Source organism: Lytechinus pictus, chromosome 17 (assembly GCF_037042905.1).
Source record: "Lytechinus pictus isolate F3 Inbred chromosome 17, Lp3.0, whole genome shotgun sequence".
NCBI lineage: Eukaryota > Metazoa > Echinodermata > Echinoidea > Temnopleuroida > Toxopneustidae > Lytechinus > Lytechinus pictus.
Window position 1 is genome coordinate 7,722,827 of NC_087261.1, and position 20,230 is coordinate 7,743,056.

The 20,230-nt window shown below is 34.9% G+C and overlaps 1 protein-coding gene across 2 annotated transcripts in view; it reads right to left on the reverse strand.

The window, feature by feature from the left end:
- The window catches only part of LOC129280391 (uncharacterized), a 49,599-nt gene extending 36,902 nt beyond the window's left edge, over nucleotides 1–12,697 (reverse strand). For both annotated transcript variants that reach the window (XM_064111908.1, XM_064111907.1), the window contains exons 1-2: nucleotides 12,533–12,697; nucleotides 4,381–4,493 (exon numbers count right to left, since the gene is read on the reverse strand). In XM_064111908.1, the coding sequence (XP_063967978.1) occupies nucleotides 4,381–4,493; nucleotides 12,533–12,680 (261 nt within the window). In that variant the 5' untranslated portion in view covers nucleotides 12,681–12,697. The remainder of the gene's footprint in view (nucleotides 1–4,380; nucleotides 4,494–12,532) is intronic.
- Nucleotides 12,698–20,230: the final 7,533 nt, after the last annotated feature.

Below are 20,230 nucleotides of genomic sequence, written 5' to 3' on the forward strand. Positions count from 1 at the left end.
TGGAGCTACAGTGTACTTGACATAGCTATAGAATTTTCACCATGGTGAGGATAATAGTAAGATAAAATATAGAATATTAAAGTATACATAAGAAAATAATAAGACATCTATTTGTTTATTTAAAAAAATGCTACTGGGGCTTTTGGCTCAGTGATGCCTCCTCATCATATTAACTCATGTTCCGTTTTTTGTTTTTTTTAATCTAAATTTTAGAGGAATAGTAATAGTGATAAGGGGAATCCAACCCAAATAAAAACTTGTTTTTATAAGAAAAAGAAAAATCAGACAAGTTGATAGGTGATAGTCTGAACAATATTGGACACAGAACAAGAAAGTTATGAATTTTGAAAAGTTTTAAATATTGGTAATCACTATACTCATGAAGACTTCAAATTGGCCGCATATGGGATGTCATAGTGATGTAAGGCAAGGACTACTCTTCCTAGTACTCCAATACATATTATGGCTAAAATGTCATTTTTCCCTAAAGTTTTATTTCAAATTATATTTTTCTTTCATGAGGACATTAAACAATATACTACCTGGGTTATATTTAGATTACTGCCCCAGGGGAATGGGTACTTAGGAGAAATTAGGAGAAAACCACAAATCCCTGATAATAAAGTACATGGCCTATGGGAAAGTTGTCCTTGCCCCTTGTCATAATTTACTTACCCAGTTGCCAATTTGAAATCTACATACTATTAGTGATCTCAATTTTAAAGCAGCTATAACTTTCTTATTGCTTGTCCAATTTCTTTCAAACTTTCACCATTCATTTTAATTTATTTTTCTCCTTCTCAACACAACATTTATGGCCAAGGCTGGATTCCCCTTTAATAATCATACATGCAATAATAGAATCTAATATGCTTTTCACACTGCATTTCCTTAACCCCATACTATCCTTAACCCCGGACTATCCTTAACCCCATACTATCTTTTTTTCGATTCACACTGTCTTTCTTAACCCCATACTATTTGCTTAGCCGGGGTTAATGCCTTAACCCCGGGCAATCACACAGCTCATACATGCAATAATAGAATCTAATATGCTTTTCACACTGCATTTCCTTAACCCCATACTATCCTTAACCCCGGACTATCCTTAACCCCATACTATCTTTTTTTCGATTCACACTGTCTTTCTTAACCCCATACTATTTGCTTAGCCGGGGTTAATGCCTTAACCCCGGGCAATCACACAGCTCATTAATATGATGATTTTACCATACAGAGCGCGATTAACGTGCAATTTCGACTTCTGTAATTGGCTAATGCTTAGCCCCACTTTTCCTTAGCCCGGTTTCGATTCACACTGCATCTCTTAGCACCGCAATTGTGGTGCTAGCACCGCAATATGCCGGCTAACCCTGCTTTTTTGCAGGGCCAGATAGTACCGTACTATTTACCGTGCTAGCCCACTTTGCTAAAACGTAGTGTGAAAACGAAGTGGGCTAAGCTTAACCCCGGGAAATTGGTGGGGCTAAGACCCCCCCCCCCTTAGCCCCACCAATTTATGACAAAAAGTGCAGTGTGAAAAGCATAAGAGAGAGATGAGAGGTAATTCCATGGAGGTAAGTCCCTGTCACAAGAACCATGTGACAGTATTTCCCCGCGGATTTTCATCTCACCGGATGCATACCAAATGTCGTCATTTAAACATGTTTACGATCGCGGTCCTGTTTATACTTCCCCAGAAAGCCTGATTCTGGTCAAACGACGTTTAGAAAAACACACCTTTTTGTAAGTTTACAATCGGCGTTCTGAAAAGTCATTTAAATGAAAGTAAGCATGGACGCAACCGTGTTTTGGGCTAATCACGTATGGAAACGCTGATTCTGGCCTGAAAAGTGGAAGCATAAACACTGCCTTAAAGACTCAGAAAAAGACTGCATAAGAAACAGTCAGACATACAAAAGGCAGGCACTGGGCAGAGTGAGAGAAACACAGATAAAAACAAAAACAAAACAAAAGGAAAGACAAAATGGTGAAGAACATTAAATGAGAGAAAAGAAGCAATGAGAGAAAAGAAGCAATAAGAGGTGGTGAGAATAAGTCAGCATATAAAAGGGAGGCTTCAACAACCCACAAATTTTATTTAACAAATTCATTAAAAAATTAAGATCAATCAAAGGTATGCTTCAAACTTCATGCATATTTGCTGCTTAAAATGTACATAATTGCAACACCTCTATGTTTGTAAATTCAAATTCAGATTCAATTCTCGCTACCCCAAATAGGAACAAAAATCTCATAATGCGCGAGACGAGATAATTTTCACTCCGTCGGGTCGTCATCACCACTTCCGGTTCAGAGTAATGCATGCTCGCGCGAGGTTCGCGATACTGAGTTTTCCACCACGCTGAAATTGATGCCAATCAACGTAATATGTACAGATTTTAATACATTTTGTTTAATTTGGTCAGTTTTTATTCCATTTGAATTATAAATAAAAAATATATATATATTTCACGTGAAAATAATTTTTATTCATGTTTTTATTTGGTTATAAAAAATAAAACAAAAAATGAATATCTTACAATTTTGCATTTAGCGACTGGCCTGACATCACGATCGTATTCGACTAGACGCTAAATATATACACTACAGCATTCATTCCGTTTACAAAATGGATAAAAAATCAGTTTCGGAACTTAAAAAAATCTTAACTGACAGAGGAATACGTGCAATGGAAAGCGTCGGGCAGAATTAGTGACTTTAGCAGAAAAGGCCGTTAAACTGTATCGTGAAAGAGAGGGTTGTGATCACGAACTTTCCGAGCGAAAGCAACGTTGTGTTGTGGATGACGGCACTGTTGATCTCAATGGCAAAACAGTGCATTGGACTTCCGAACAGGAAGTTGTAATACCGAAAAGCTATCCCATAATGCAATGCGCGTTACAGGGATTTTTTCCCGGATCTCGGCGAAATCGCTATTTGGGGTAGCGAGAATTCATTTATTTCACATCTAAAAAAAACATATAACCTACTATACATCGAGATCAAATCAAATCAATCAAAATGATTCCATAGTAATGGAGTAATGTATTGTAAAATGACAAAATAACAAAATTAACAAATTACATAGGGTAATTAATGGGATGTGAGGGAGTAAAAAAAGCCAAATAGACATATCTAGGCTACTCCCTGATTAACATTCATTACTGAAAAAAACATATTGCAATCAATTTATTAGATTGTGAGAAACACACATTTCAAAATCAACAAAATCAACAAACTAGTAAAGAATTTGAATAAAAACAACAACTAAGTTACAAAAAAAATATTAAAAGAGTGTACACATCAATTTGAAAAATAGAGAGGGAAAGAAATGGAGTGTAGAAATGGAAATCATTTATGAGAATGGTAAACTGTGACTTCTTCCAATACCCATTCTTTTGTAGTGCTACTCATTACCCCCCCCCCCCCCCCCCAAAAAAAAAAAAAAGAAGAGAGCAAGAAAAGGTTAAAAGTCCAGTTCTTAGCAAACAGTCATGTTTGCAATTGGAATTGAACTTCTATGTATTCTTCTAGGATTAAATGCTTTGCAAATACAGGTAATTGTGTGGAAAAAATATATTGTACAGGTCATGTACCCTTGCGGAATGAAAATATTTGCTGCCTAAAACAAATTTATCCTTGGAAGTCGAAGAAGGGTGCCAAGTAATTATATCATCTGATATTTCTTTACATGGAATTACGTAGAATGAACTTGCTCTGTTAACAGGGAAATTTCCACATTTTTTATTCAAAACACTTACTCTATGAATTCGGTTAAGGAAATGAAAGCTATAATGTATGCAAAGATCTTATCCACATTTAATTTTGATACCATTCCATCCTTAAGAAGCGGTCTTAAAACAAATTAATTCAAAAGGTCAGGGGTGAGTCACCTGATTTTTCTTATATTTGATATTTTCATTGTAAGATAAATTTACATGTACCTGCAAACATTACACTTTAGATCACTTCTTTTCACACAAAATGAGTCTCAATCATGTTGAAGACAAAAGAGTTCAAGCTCTGAAAACAATCATTTTTTTTAATTCAACAAAGCTTAAAACAGGTTCAAAATAAAATGATATTTAAATTTAAGTATGGCATCAAAAATCTTATTATTAAATCAAAATGAATACAATTCTTTCAAAGTTTATACATTATGTTCATGTACTTGTATTTGGAAAGACGGTATTAAAAAAAAAACATACAAGAGAAATAGTTTGTACCGGTACTTGTGTTTACATCCAATCTTACTACATGTAGTTCTAGTAGGATCCATAGTATAAGACACGTATACTCAAATTTGAATTTCTGTTCACAAACTAAAAACAAGCTCTAGAATAATCAATGCCAGGCAAATACAAAACAAGGAAATACCTCTGGATCTTGGACTAGGTTTTTCACCAATGATTTGATGTTTCTAGATGAGACACTTCCAATAAAAGCATCGTAGGAGTTCGATAATTGAACCAATTCATCATGCAGAGGCTCTGAAAAGAATCAACAAAGAAAGAAAACTCTATGAATAGATTTCATGGAATACAAGTTAAAGACATTTCACAATTATATTCCCAACCTTGCTTGAGCTATTATGAATTCAATTTATATTTCCAATTCCATAAAAAAGTCACACCTCAGAAACTACTTCAAACCGATCAAAACTATTAAAGTTACTTGCAATACAAACCATCAGTTAATAATAGGTTTATACTAGGTATAGGTTTACATATAGGTGGTGTGCTAGACCCACAACGTTTCAATAGCAAGAAGACCACTTTTATGTGAAGTGGTTCTGGAAACCAGTTCAAGACGATGATGAGAACACGGGTGAAGCCATTTTTTAAACCGGTTTCCCAAACTGGTTTAAGGAAAACCAGTTCAAGAAAGTAAATGAGAACATAGTTTTGACCCTGTTCTCATCATGTATGTCCTAACATGCACTGAACCTTACTCGGGGGGGGGGGGGGGGGGGGGGGGGGGGGGAATAATCCCCCTCGACATTTTCGCAATAAATCCGCCGCGTGATTTTTTTTTTGAGCAAGTCGTTCCCTGATTTTTTACTCTGAAGTCTTGCACAACTTCTGAGACCAAACATGTAATGCCCGGGTAAAGTGTTTACAAAATTACATAAGTACATGTCACACACCAAATCACAATAATACTGTAACCCCCCCCCCCAAAAAAAAAGACAATAAACAAAGAAATGTATGAACCAACAGAATCATGTCTGGTAGAGGATGCATCATTTTTCCACTACCAGCAGCACGTAATTGAAGTTCCATAATTGACCATTAAAAAGCACTAAAGCACTTTCAGGAAATAAAAAGGTGCATAATACAAAAATACACCCATGAAAACAAATTAAATGATAATGGATATTTGGAAATGCATATCACACAGCTAATGCAGGCATTGTGGGTACAAGCACACTATACTGTACCAGTTACATGCTAATATCATAAACATAAACATAGAAATAGTTTTTGTGCAAAATAAATGCATATCATTACTAAAAGCCTATCTTTGATTTTTGAAAAATCCTTAAAAGTGGATGTTCTAGAAAAGATGGCTCCTTTTTCAAGCTACATACTCAGTTCCAGTACTGCTCTGTTCAGTTCTGTATATGACAGGTCAGAAATCATATCTGAACCAAGAAAAGATATGCACATAATGCCACATACATAATTACGAGACTAAATTTGAATGTAAGAAAAAGGAATAACATAATTTTCGCTTTAAAAATATGAATGTCAAAATGAAATGACATTTTGATCTATAGCTACATGTATATCTATTCATAATAGATATAATAATTTTTTTTGGAAGGGGATTTCTTTTCTGTTTGGTGGTGAATCTGAATGCACATTGGTGTATTTTATAATTAGAGAAGTGGGAGTTTAAGCAATTTCAAAGGCAGCTTCACATAAAATATAACTGATCGGCACGCACAATGAAATTTAGCCTAATAGAACTACCAGGTACTTATACATATTATCATTCAAACTTGTATAAAATCATGCCTAAAATTGCCATGACTTTTAGATACATTGTAACCTGAGGAGTGGTAATTTATAAAGCTAGAAGTAAAAATACAGATGACTTTTTAAAACTTGGATGAAATTGCCAATGTGATTCTCTGTCATAAATCACACATGCAGCAGGAAATTGAAATATAATCTGAATTCATGATCATAAATGTCAATTGTCACACTTTTCAGGATAAACTGTAGACATCAGTGCAGCTCTCCCTTTGGGATAAGACGTTTTCTTGCCCCATTGGTTTCAAGCCCACAGGATCTTGCCCTTATCCCTTAATAAACCAATCTCTAAAGTCTAAAGTTCTAAAATTATGCACAGAATAATTTTCCTGGTATCGCATCGCAATATGCTCCACATTTTTGAAAGACTGCTATGCATTTTGTATAGCATATTTTTACGTAGGACTGTACATTACTTGGTTGAGAGCTTTTCTCTTAGAAACCAAAAATGCTATTCAAATTTGTAAAGCAAAATTATTCCCTGTTATGAAATTATTATTTTCTAGAGAAAATCTAAAAAGTGACATCCCTGCAATGAACAAAATAATGCTTTTTCTGTGCATATTTCACTCTGTACACTTTCTTGAGATGTCATTCTTGTTGACTTTGCTCCAATCAGTGCGGTTAAAGAAGAGTGAATCTGCTTAGTAACAAGTTCAAAATCTTCATTCATGTCTGATGAGAAGCTTTACTTTTACCCCATCATTTTCAACTTGCAGTTGATCTGGGCCCCATCTTACAAAGAGTTACGATTGATCCAATCAATTGTAACTCTATGGAAATCCATCAGTTTCATAATTTTTTCTACAGCAAATTTGCAAAATGTCCTTTGTACACAAAGCAGAACACACTAAATTGTCAAGAAATACATATAATATACATTTACATCTAGAAATTGTTTTGAACAAACATGCATTTTATATGTTGACTTTGCTGGCTTTCCATAGTTGCGATTGATGGGCCCCTGAACTTTAAATCTTACATAACTAGTTACAAACAGCTTTATGATACAACCTCTTGACATGCCAAAACTTGATGAATGAGTTTTGCAGACAGATACATGTACATGTACTGTATGTATACTATGTATATATTTTTTATTTTGACAATTTTTTTTTTGCCGGTACCACATGGAGCACTCAAAATATACATGTACCAGTGAAAGTACCAGTAGAAAAAGGACCCTGACAGCTTTGATTTATTCTTTTCAGTTGACCAATACAAGGATGTTGAAATTATTACAAATATTGCATTTCAAACAGAAGCTTCCAAAATATATATAAAAACTGTAGGCAAAATACATGAGCATGATTGGTTTAGAAAATTCCTAACTTTCTCATATTTGTATCATGTTGTTAAAACTTTTGCCAATCAGCAAAATTTAATTTCCCTTTTAACATATTTTTTCCTATTTAAAAAAAAAAGGATCAATACTTAAAACTTGATTTGTGTATGCTTATTCTCCAATATTCTTTCATTAATTCAATTTTGTTACTTCTTTTAATATATTATTGTACGTAGGCCGTTCTTTGCAAACTTAAAGGACAAGTCCATCCCAAAAAAAATGTTGATTTGAATAAAAAGAGAAAAATCCAACAAACACAACATTGAAAATTTCATCAAAATCGGATGGAAAATAAGAAAGTTATGACATTTTCAATTTTCACTTAATTTTACAAAATAGTTATATGCACATCCTGGTCAGTATGCAAATGAGGGAACTGATGGCATCACTCACTCACTATTTCTTTTGTATTTTATTATATGAAATATGGAATATTCTAATTTTCTCCTCATTGTTGTCCTGTGAAACAAAATTTTATTTTGCACTGAACATGTGGAATTACTATTGTTTGACATTTTATGGTTCAGTCAAGTTGGTCCTTATTGTCAAATCTGTAAAAATTTAAATTTTGTATAATTCAAACAATAAAAAACAAAAGAAATAGTGAGTGAGGGACATCATTGATTCTCTCATTTGCATGTGACTAAATTGTGCATATATTTTGTGAAAAATAAGCGAAACTTTAAAATGTCATAACTTTCTTAGTTTTCATCCGATTTTGATGAAATTTTCAGCATTATGCTTCTCTGAATTTTCTCTATTGATTCAAATCAACATTTTCTGGGGTGGACTTGACCTTTAAGAAAAACATTATTGTATTAAATGTCAAATCTACATGTAGAGTCTAGTACTGGTTGATATTTGATTTCAATTGCTTCATGGACCTATTTCATGGTTGATTACTCCAGCAAAATACATCTATTGCTGATAACACGATATATAGCCAAGACAAAAAATTCATTAAACACATTATGAACTACAATTTGTGAAAGAAAGGAAGGGAAAAATTAGGCACCGTTCTCACTACCTTCCTAAAACTAGTTAAGTGGAAACTAGTATTTACTAGTGGAAACTAGTTTAACGTGTAATGAGAACGGTCAAAGCAATCTTGGAAGCGATCTTCCAAATCGGTTCATAAAACCACCTCGCGATGTACATGTAGTTTTCAAGATTACTTTGCCTCATTAAACTGGTTTTAGTGTAAAAGCGAGAAAACAACCGTTCTTCAAGAAGCATTCTTCACACATTTTCAGCGCGCTCCTTCACATGCTGTGTGTAGAATGCCTACGCCGCAGTTTTGAATTTCGCGCAAAACGTATCACCCCACTAAAAGCGTTCCCATAGCAACAAGATCGCTTTACGTGAAGTGATTTTGAAAACCACTTTCGGGTGATCAAATGGGAACGCTAGCAAAGCGATCGTCCAAACTGGTTTCCTAAACCGGTTTCCAGTAAACTAGTTTTAGAAAGTGTAATGAGAACGGGGTCTTTCATGTAATGTACATGTACAGGCTTTCATCAGTGCTTGCATGTCCATGAAAAGTGGGCATGTGGGTACGAACTTAAGTTTTGAGTTCGTTTATTAAAAAGCGATAGCAGCATTTTTAATAGTGATTAACTTTTCATAATTGACAACACTTTGGTCATATCATGTTACTGTGATATACATGTATATCAACATATTTCATAAATTAGCCATTATATCAAGGATTCATTTTCAGGTGGTCTAATGCCAATTCGTCCAACCAACTCGTCTACTATCACTTGGTCTACTATCAGTCCACTATCCACATGGTCTAATTGCCATTTCGACATACACTCACCATTTCGTCTTACCTGTTGGTCCAATAGCCATTTAACCCTAAAATGACCGGGGGGGTTGAATCAACCCCCCCTCAACATTTTCTGCGATCATTCCGCCGCGCGAAATTTTTGGACCGCGCCACTCGCAGAGTTTATATTTTTAAATCTCGCGCATCTTTTGAGACCAAATTTACGACGCCCGGGTATGCGGTTCTGCAATTACGCAACATTTTGTAAGTGCATGTCAGACCAAAAATTGTTCCAAAACGTAATTTTGTGTACAAAGTCAATGCAAATTGAGTTTTCTCATCTTATTCATAAAGATATGATTATTTTTACTTTAAACAGCTGAAAGCAATTGATTTTAGCATAATTATGCTTCAAAAAGGTTGTGCAATAAATCTGGTGAAAAAAACAAAGAAAAACAAAAGGTTGAAAAACAAAGAAATACATAAGAAATTCATAAAACAATAAAATACATAAGAAATTGATTTCCAAACCGAATTTTTTTTCAACTGCCATTGTTAAGAATGCGACAGAATATTTTTACCAAAAATTAGCATTCTAGGAGCTTTATTTAGTGAATTAGAGCAAAAAGTATGATTTATGCATAAATTAGTATAATTAATTCATATAAAATAAAATCTCATTATTTTGGAAAATTTTACCATACAGCCTTGTAGATTACATCGCACACTACCAGCGTGCAAATTTTTGCAGCGCTCGCGCGATCGGCGGCCGAGATCTCAGGGGGGGGGTTGAATCAACCCCCCCCCCCCCAGCCACAGAACAGCCAAAAAAGCCTGGCCTAGTTAGGGTTAAGTCCATTTTGCCTATTAAATGGAACCAAGTGTTAATTTGGCGAAATGAATGAAAATGAAATGGATATCAGACCAAGTGGTTATGTGACGAAATGGTTATAGACAAACTGGTGATTAGACGAAGTGATGATTGGACCAAATGAAGGTAGACCAAGTGATCGAGTTGGCAATAGACGACTTGGCAATTTACCTTTAAATATCAAGTATTCAATAATTTTTCAATATTGCATCATTTCATCATAATATTGAAATATTACCCAGCACAAAGGGAAATCAGAGCATCATATCAAATCAAGGAAATCAGTTGGCACATCATGGCCCTGTCTTACAAAGAGTTATGACTGATCCATTCAATCGTAACCCTATGGAAATCCATCAGTGTCATAATTTTTTCTAACAGAAATTTGCACAATGTCCTTTGTAAAAAACAAAGAGAAGCACAAAGAATTTTCAAGAAAACAATTTATGCATGAATATGTACATCATATCAATAAAATATTTTGATCAAACATACATAATAGATGTTAACGTTGCTGGCTTTCCAGAGTTGTGTTTGATTGGATCAATCGCAACTCTTTGTAAGATGGGGCCCAGGGCTTAAATGCCATGTGATTGCCCACAATGCTACAGCCTTGGCTGCCCTTTCCATTGGCCTAAATGCAGAGATGCCAACCTAAAGGGATGGTTGTCAGGAATATTTACCATATTTGTCAGGAACAAATGGGAGTTTCTCAGGAACATCCCGCGAAGTAGCATCGTTTATACAGGGATGCCACTAGGTGTCCTCCAAAAATACTGAAACTCATCGCGGGCCGGGACAGTGTCCAAGAAAAAAAAAATTTAGGGGGGTCCACCTTTAATTTTGGGATGGACACATGTCACAGGTAAAAAAAAAAAAAAAAAAAAAAAAAAAAAAAAAAAATTAGGAGGGGGGATCTGCCCCCACCTCAAATTTAGGGGAGGGGGGGGGGAGGACCAAGTGGCTTCTTACCTTGTTGTGATCGATGACTTTGAAGTCAATTAGGTTTGAAAAACTGACGGTAGTTAGTTGTGTGTTTCTCATAGAACGCTAGACCAAAAGCTTCAGCCTCTGTATTTTGGTTGTTCAGCTGAACCGCGTTGGCTCCACTCACCAATACATAGACTGAAGAGTTGTTGGCCCGTACATTAAGACAACGTATCAGCTAACCCAGGGAGCTCTGGGCTAGCTGATACGTACGTAACCCAAGGAGCTCCGTATCAGCATGCAGCAGTAACGTTAGATCTAACATTCGGCGGAAACCCGATTTTCGGATCGTTTTTGGTACATCAAATGTCACATTATGAAAAAATAATTACATCCAAACTTACGAGAAAATATATAAAATTCAGAAACATCGTACCTTAGACCGCAGTTACCGCTAATTCCTTTCAAATGATGATCAAAACTTAGTCATCCTCGATTCCTTCGTTGGTCATCGTAAGTTGCCATCTTGGATGACGTCATCATCTTTACAGTCGTATTTACCAGTCGCTATTATACCGCGATTCGTGCCGCTGATTTGTGCTTGTCTATGTGCGTGCGTTCGGAACTTGTTGCTCGCATTGATTGCTGGCCAGGATATCGATAATTCTAATCAGAAAGCCTTGATAAAAGCATAACTCAATGAACGTAGTAGGCAGTGCGCGCGTTTATAAATTATAGTAGAGAAACTCCCGTTGGTTTACCGTAGGCCACACACACGCTGCATGCACGATATATGTATACACAATACACGCATATACATGCACAATAAACGCATATACATGTATACACATGCACAGCAAAGCAATACACAATACACATGTATTGTAGTTGTTTTTTCCGTAACCTTTTTATTGTTGCCGTAACACCGTAATTGGAGGAATAAAATCGGAACAAATACGGCGAATCCGTAACGGTTGGCATCTCTGTAAATGCCCCTCTCACTGACTTAAAATATTTTTGGTACCCTTTTTGTCCCCCAAAAATACTGAAATCTAAAGGCCACCGCACACCTTACGACCCGACTGGTCTGCGACTGGCTTGCGACTGAGTGAGGGAAGATGTGACGTCACTGATCTTGTCAGCTTGATAGTCGCAGACCGGTCAGAGACATGTCGCAAGGAAAATCGTAAGGATTTGACATGTCAAATCTTTATGACTGGATCGCAAGCTCAATCTAACTTTCAGCCAATCAGACAGCAGAGTTGCACGACACGTATATATACGTGTCGTGCAACTCTGCTGTCTGATTGGCTGAAAGTTAGATTATATGATAAACAATGTGCATACGCAGTAGTAAGCACATTTTCTCAGTTGCTGGCAAAAAGCAAAAAACGCATGCGTTAGTCGCAGACAACATGGTAGTCGGATCGCAAGGTGTGCGGTGTCGAGGATTATGACTACCTTGTGATTCATCTCCCCTCACTCAGTCGCAAGCCAGTCGCAGACAAGTCCGGTCGTAAGGTGTGCGGTGGCCTTAAGGCTTAAATTGTTTAATATAGCTGTTAATTGATTATTACCTGGTGTGATAACAGTGGCAACCAAACTCTTCATCTTGTCTTGTTGAGATAGATAGAGACCGGTGACCCCTGTTCCTACCTCCAGGAATGTCCCATGCTGTGTCAATGGTATATAAAGGGCACCCAAGAAGTTGTGGCCAGCCACCATTCTCGGTTTGGTTTTCCTTCCTGAAAGAGAATGGATATTGTTACTACATGATCTTGATCTATTACTGTAAGATAAATACCAGTTGTGGTAACAATCTCAAAATGAATTCAAACAGAATCCAATGAAACCACCTAAGTGTACAGTGTATAAAAATAGGGCCTACGGCTATGAGGCGCCGATTGTACCAATATTATATAGAACAATTATTTGTTATATAATCATTATTTACTAAATAATAACTATTATTTATATATAATTTACATTTTATTTGTAAATAATTACTATTATATAAAATAACATTTCTAATTATTTATATATAATTCCAAGTAATACTTCATTATTTGTAAATAATAATAGTTCGACATTCCATTATTTATAAATAATGATTATTTGTTTTTCATTATTTATAAATAATGATTATTTGTTTTTCATTATTTATAAATAATGATTATTTGTTTTTCATTATTTATAAATAATGATTATTTGTTTTTCATTATTTATAAATAATGATTATTTATTTTTTATTATTTATAAATAATGATTATTTATTTTTCATTATATATAAATAATGATTATTTGTTTTTCATTATTTATAAATAATGATTATTTGTTTTTCATTATTTATAAATAATGATTATTTGTTTTTCATTATTTATAAATACTGATTATTTGTTTTTCATTATTCATAAATAATTATTTTTGTTTTTCATTATTTATAAATAATGACACTACATACTTCATTATTTATAAATAATTGCAATTCGTTTTTCCATTATTTATAAATAAGTTTGTCAAGTTTCCCATTATTTATAAATAAAGATTATTTGTTAAATAATGAAATATCTACCTCATTATTTATAAATAATGAAAATTTATCGTGTTTCATTATTTATGAATAACAATTTTGTTTCAATATCCCATTATTTATAAATAATCATTATTCATAAACAATTTTTACAGTTTACCATTATATACAAATAATCATTATTTATCATTACGAAAATGTCCCGTTAAAAGCTCTCCGAGTTAGCCCTGGCAAACTCGGAATTGAAACATTGACTTCTCTGCAGCACCCACAAGAAACCTTATCTTCCCCCAGACCGCAGAATGCCCTCGGGTGCGATAAGGGCTTGATAACCACAGAATATACAACTACTGAATTCCGACTGAGCTGCATGGTTGAATAGCTCTATGGTTGAATGAAACTCTCCTGTACCAAAAGTTGTCTCTTATAATGGAAAAGTTATTAACAAGAATTGGTATCCCAGAATAAGCTTTAAAGCATGAAAATTGAACTGGTAATAGATGACATATACTCAAGAACCCTCTAAACACAGACATGATCAACTTGCATTTCGAAGGGAGTAGCCAAAATATGTTATTTACACAATAGTCATAGCCCATCACTGGTTCTTGGCTGTGGTTTTTAGTTTTAACGTAAGTGCAGATAAATCTGACTGGCTTGAATTTCTGGACATCATGATTCGTTTTCTTGTTAGTTATTTCATCTTCATTTTATGAATAGGACTTCTTAAATTGATAGCTATCCCAGATATAACTTTGAATGGCTGAAAAGGACCGAGTATAAGCCAAGATATGTTATATTCAGTGTATACATGTATGTCTCTCTGCTGAGCGTGCTGTCAACGCTCTTCATGTGTCCTTATCAAACGAACGCGTTTGGCCTCGTTTAAATTGAAACATTGACTTCCGAGTTTCCCATGTAGGCAATCTTCGGGAACTCGGAAGTCAGTGTTTCAATCTGAAAGACAGCAAACTCGTTATCATTGACTAGTCTAATTCATAGACCAGTATACTGTTCTATAAATGTATTTTTTGTTTCTTATGTAAATGAGAGTGGTGTAAATCACTTCACAACTTTTAGGTTTAGCGTGGCGATGATAATACTGATAAATAATATTTCTTAAAGTATGAAAAATTAGATCGCAATAGATATAAATGAGTGAGTAAGCACTCATTAATTGCACAGATGGAAAGTGGAGTCGATAGTGAAACAGATAGGAGAAGGGGGAAGAAGGGGGAAGAAGGAGGATCTGAGTCAGAAGGGAAGAAGAATTAAGAAGCAGAAGAGGAAGCAGAGGGAGAAGTAGATAAAGAAGAAAAAAGGGATCACGGACGACAAGCTTAAGAGTATAGAAGAAAGAGGAGAGAGGAAGAGAGAGTATGTTTATGGGATGGGGAGAGCCCGGGGGAGAGATGACAGGTAGGAGCAAAGAGAGAGAGCTAGATGATAAATCACGCCTACAAAATGTCTGAGTACAAGACTATCCAACCTATTAAATGGGTTTCATTGATGCGGTTAACTGTTGCCCACAAGGGACTACTTGTGTTTATTTTCTTCGATAAGCTTCTTGGAGTTGGAACTCTCCCCTCTTCCAAAGGCAATGACTCAAAGTTTAAACGAGAGGTTTTCGTCATGTATACAAATAACCATTATTTATAAATAATGGAAAACTCGACTATAACATGCAAATGTGGGACCGCCCATGATATGAATATTCATGATGCGATCTCCTTTTTCGTGATTTTCTTCACAAATTTTTGTCCATTTCCTCTTCATAATGACATTTCTTGAAGCAATTTTCTAGGGATATGGTCTGATTGTAATATTCTTCATTTTTTATTTACTTCGTCTTTTGTAGAAATATAAAAAAGTGTAATTTTATACGATTTTTCCTACAGTTCACAATCCCCATAGGCGCGCGTGTATTTCACCTTTTCCATCGTAGGGACAACCGGTGAATCGACGGAGTGCTCTTCATCGAAATACTACGTTGGTTGGTCCCCGGAACTGGCGGGCGGAATTTATCCCGAATCCTCGATGGAAGTGGATCAAGTGCATATGAGCTGAGAGAGTGAAGTATCAGTGTACGTGCATCAGGCCCTTCTACATGTACTTTCTATAAATATTCTTTGTTGCTTTTTTTTGTTAAGTTAATTTTTCCTGGTGTAGAGGTAAGTTTCAGTTCTAATAATGCACTTCAAGGCATTTGGGGCGATTTCACCCCGGCCCCAAAATGCTCAAAGCAACGACAATACGGGGGCATGATGACCCCTAAATTTTTGAAAACTTATTTTTTTATTGAAAATTATCACAAAATTCACCAAAAGTGTTCATATTTCACTTTTAAAACTCCAAAAAGTGCCCAAATGACAAGCTTGGTCGCTTCGCTGTGTCGTTTTCAACTTGAGAACGTTTACGCGTCTGCTCCCCCCCCCCCCTCCGAAATAAATTCTGTGTACGGCCATGCTCAAAAGAGCCTAGCTGGCACATTGATTTATATATACTCTCATTTTCATTATTTTTATCTAATTATCATCATGGCCTTACGCATAATTTTTCCAGGGGGGGTCAGGACGCTCGTAAACTTTCAAAAAAAAATCTTAAAACCCGAGAAAGCCACGCAACCAAGCCCAAATGACAAGCTTGGTCGCTTCGCTGTCTCGCTTTCAACTTGAGAACGTTTACGCGTCTGCTCCCCCCCTCCGAAATAAATTCTGTGTACGGCCATGCTCAAAAGAGCCTAGCTGGCACATTGATTTATATACTCTCATTTTCATTATTTTTATCTAATTATCATCATGGCCTTACGCATAATTTTTCCAGGGGGGGTCAGGACGCGCGTAAACTTTCAAAAAAAAAAATCTTAAAACCGAGAAAGCCATGCAACCAAGCCCAAATGACAAGCTTGGTCGCTTCGCTGTTTCGCTTTCAACTTGAGAACGTTTACGCGCGTCTGTTCCCCCCCCCCCCACCCGAAAGAAATTCTGCGTACGGCCATGCTCAAAAGAGCATGGCACAATGATTTATATATACTTTTTGTTTTTATATCATTATCATCATGGTCTTACGCAGACGCGAGTAAACTTTCTCAAAAAATCTTGAAAAAGCGAAGCGACCAAGCTTGTCATTTGAGCTTGGTCGTGTCGCTGTCTCGCTTTCAAGATTTTTTTGAGAAAGTTTACGCGCGTCATGCTCTCCCCCGAAAAAAAATTCTGCGTAATGCCATGATGATAATGAGATAAAAATAATGAAAATGAAAAGTATATATAAATCAATGTGCCAGGCTCTTTTGAGCATGACCGTAAACAGAATTTCTTTCGGGGGGGGGCATGCGCGTAAACGTTCTCAAGTTGAAAACGACACAGCAAAGCGACCTGCAAGCTTGTCATTTGGGCACTTTTTGGAGTGAAATATGAAGGCGTTCGTGCACACTTTGGTGAATTTTGTGATAATTTTCAATTTAAAAAAATAAGTTTTCAAAAATTTAGGGGGCATGCTTAGAGCATTTTGGGGCCGGGAGGGGCGGGGTGAAATCACCCCAAGCGCCTAAAACAGACACTCCAAAAGTATTTGAAGTGCATTATTAGAACTGAAACTTAACTCTACACCAGGAAAAATTAACTTAACAAAAACAGAAAAAAATATTTATAAAGTAGAAGGGCCTGATGCTCGTACACTGTTACTTCACTCTCTCAGCTCATATGCACTTGATCCACTTCCATCGAGGATTCGGGCTTAATTCCGCCCGCCAGTTCCGGGGACCAACCAACGTAGTATTTTGATGAAGAGCAGTCTGTCGATTCACCGGTTCCCACTAAACTTCGTTTTGCAGTGGATTTCTAACTAGTGGGTCGCGCGTGCTGGGATCTCACTTCTGTTGTCCACAACACGCGACTTCTATGGCTTGATTTTTCTGTTCCTACGATCAGAGAGAAAAGGTGAAACACACGCCTCTGGGGATTGTGAACTGTAGGAAAAATCGTATAAAATTACACTTTTTTATATTTCTACGAAGACGAAGTAAATAGAAAATGAAGAATATTACAATCAGACCATATCCCTAGAAAATTGCTTCAAGAAATGTCATTATGAAGAGGAAATGGACAAAAATTTGTGAAGAAAAATCACGAAAAAGGAGATCGCATCATGAATATTCATATCATGGGCGGTCCCACATTTGCATTTTATAGTCGAGTTTTCCATTATTTATAAATAATGGTTATTTGTATATAAATAATGATTATTTGTATATAATGGTAAACTGTAAAATTGTTTATAAATAATGATTATTTATAAATAATGGGATATTGAAACAAAATTGTTATTTATAAATAATGAAACACAATAAATTTTCATTATTTATAAATAATGAGGTAGATATTTCATTATTTAACAAATAATCTTTATTTTCTATAAATAATGGAAAACTGGAACATTAAATAATGATTATTTATAAATAATGAGAATAATGGCGCACTCGAGACGTTTTCATTATTTAACAAATAATCATTATTTATAAATAATGGTAAACTCAACAAATTATTCATAAATAAAGAAATGTGCACTGGCATTGTTAATAAATAATTATTATTTATAAATAATAGAAAACTTGACAAGCTTATTTATAAATAATGGAAAAACGAATTGCAAAATTATAAATAATGAAGTATGTAGTGTCATTATTTACAAATAATGAAAAACAAAAATAATTATTTATAAATAATGAAAAACAAATAATCATTATTTATAAATAATGAAAAACAAATAATCATTATTTATAAATAATGAAAAACAAATAATCATTATTTATAAATAATGAAAAACAAATAATCATTATTTATAAATAATGAAAAACAAATAATCATTTATAAATAATGAAAAATAAATAATCATTATTAATAAATAATGAAAAATAAATAATCATTATTGATAAATAATGAAAAATAAATAATCATTATTTATAAATAATGAAAAACAAATAATCATTATTTATTGTAATGTAGTGATTGTATAAATCACTACATACATATAGCCTAGACATCATAATGTAAAATACCCCTTCTCAGAACCATCCCTTTTTATGTCCATACCCCCTTCTCAGAACCCTTATTAATTTATTTAATCCACGCCAATAAAAACCCTTATTGTTAATAGTTCAAACAACCCCTAATCATAGAACAAAGAACTGCCTTCCCCTTCCCAATAATCAAACCCCCCTTTTGTCCTATACCCAAACACTTGGATTATAATTTATGTAGAAGCTTGGATATATATTGAGTGTACACCCAAGGGTGGAGGTTAGATAAGTCAAGATCATCACAGAGTTAAGATCTACATCGACGTACGATGTGATATGCTTTTCAACTCTACATGTAATATCGCTGAAGATTGATTATTAATAAAGTTTCTTGATTGAATTGTACATCGAACGTTCCTGTGTGGTCATTGATGCTCCCAACTAAGATATGAACGATCCCAACACAACATGGTGGAGAACCCGGCTTTTACTTTCTAGTGCATGCGATAGAGGACTGACACATATTTCCCTTGAATTAATAATGAAATAGGAGGAAAGACAGACAGCTTTGAACCAGAGTCAGTGACGAGAACCCAATTTTTTTTTATTGAGAAACACTAGATCGTGATCATGGCTCTGTGCTTCCATAAAAGACTTAGAATTTCTCTCATGACAATCTCAGAGAAATTGCAGATATAGGATATAGAAAGAGTTAACTAGCACTAACATGAACTCGATCGGCTAACGAAAACTTTACCGCAAACATACGTGTATGTACGATGACAGAGACATTACCCAAGATGGATGGACAGACGGATGATACAGACGGAAGAGTAGAAGGACAAAACAGACAGATGGACAATAGGACAAGGACATCAATGGAAACATAAATGACAACTGGAAGCATGACAAGACCATCGTCAACACCACGACGCCGACCATCATCATGTCCAACTCTATGCTACGACAATATAAATCCCGAACTATATGGAATGAACGACTGACTTTCCCTGAATTAATATATATAAAAACACTGGACATTACTTTAAATACTGTGCTATTTCTTATACTCTATTTTAATTATTGTTAGAAGACATCTCCTTCATTTCTGATTGGTAAGTGAAACCATTTTCTTTGTTGTTCCACTAATGAATGAAAGTGTGAGAGAGCGACTAAATTTTTTTTTTTTTTTGTTACATGATAATTGTATTTTCATGGTTCATAATTTGTCTAATTTGTGATGATAACATCATCTTTATCCTATACTGCGTTCACCTTTGTAAGAACAACATTCCAAATTCGACAAACACTGACCTTTCTAACCATATTCTTAATTATCCTTTATGACTTAAGTTGAAGCCACTGATATTGATAATTCCAAGGAATATCGAGCTAAATAAGGATTTACCAAATTAATGCAACATGATGTTCCATCATTTCTCAAACAACGTTGCAGATGTGATGTAATCAAGGTAGATGATAATACGAAGCAAAAATGTTTTATATTTCAATCGAAATCATGACGATGTAATTGGTTAACATTAACATGTAAAGCAAAGCAATTTCCAGTGATGAATGAAACTGGACTACACATAGGCCTTGTGTGTCAAGAAATACGTTTTTATTTTGGTTTTTATTATTTTCTTTTAGTATTTCGCCGCTTTGTGTATAACATGAAATTTATCAAGTTTGAATACACTTGAAATAACCATTAAGATATTATCAGAG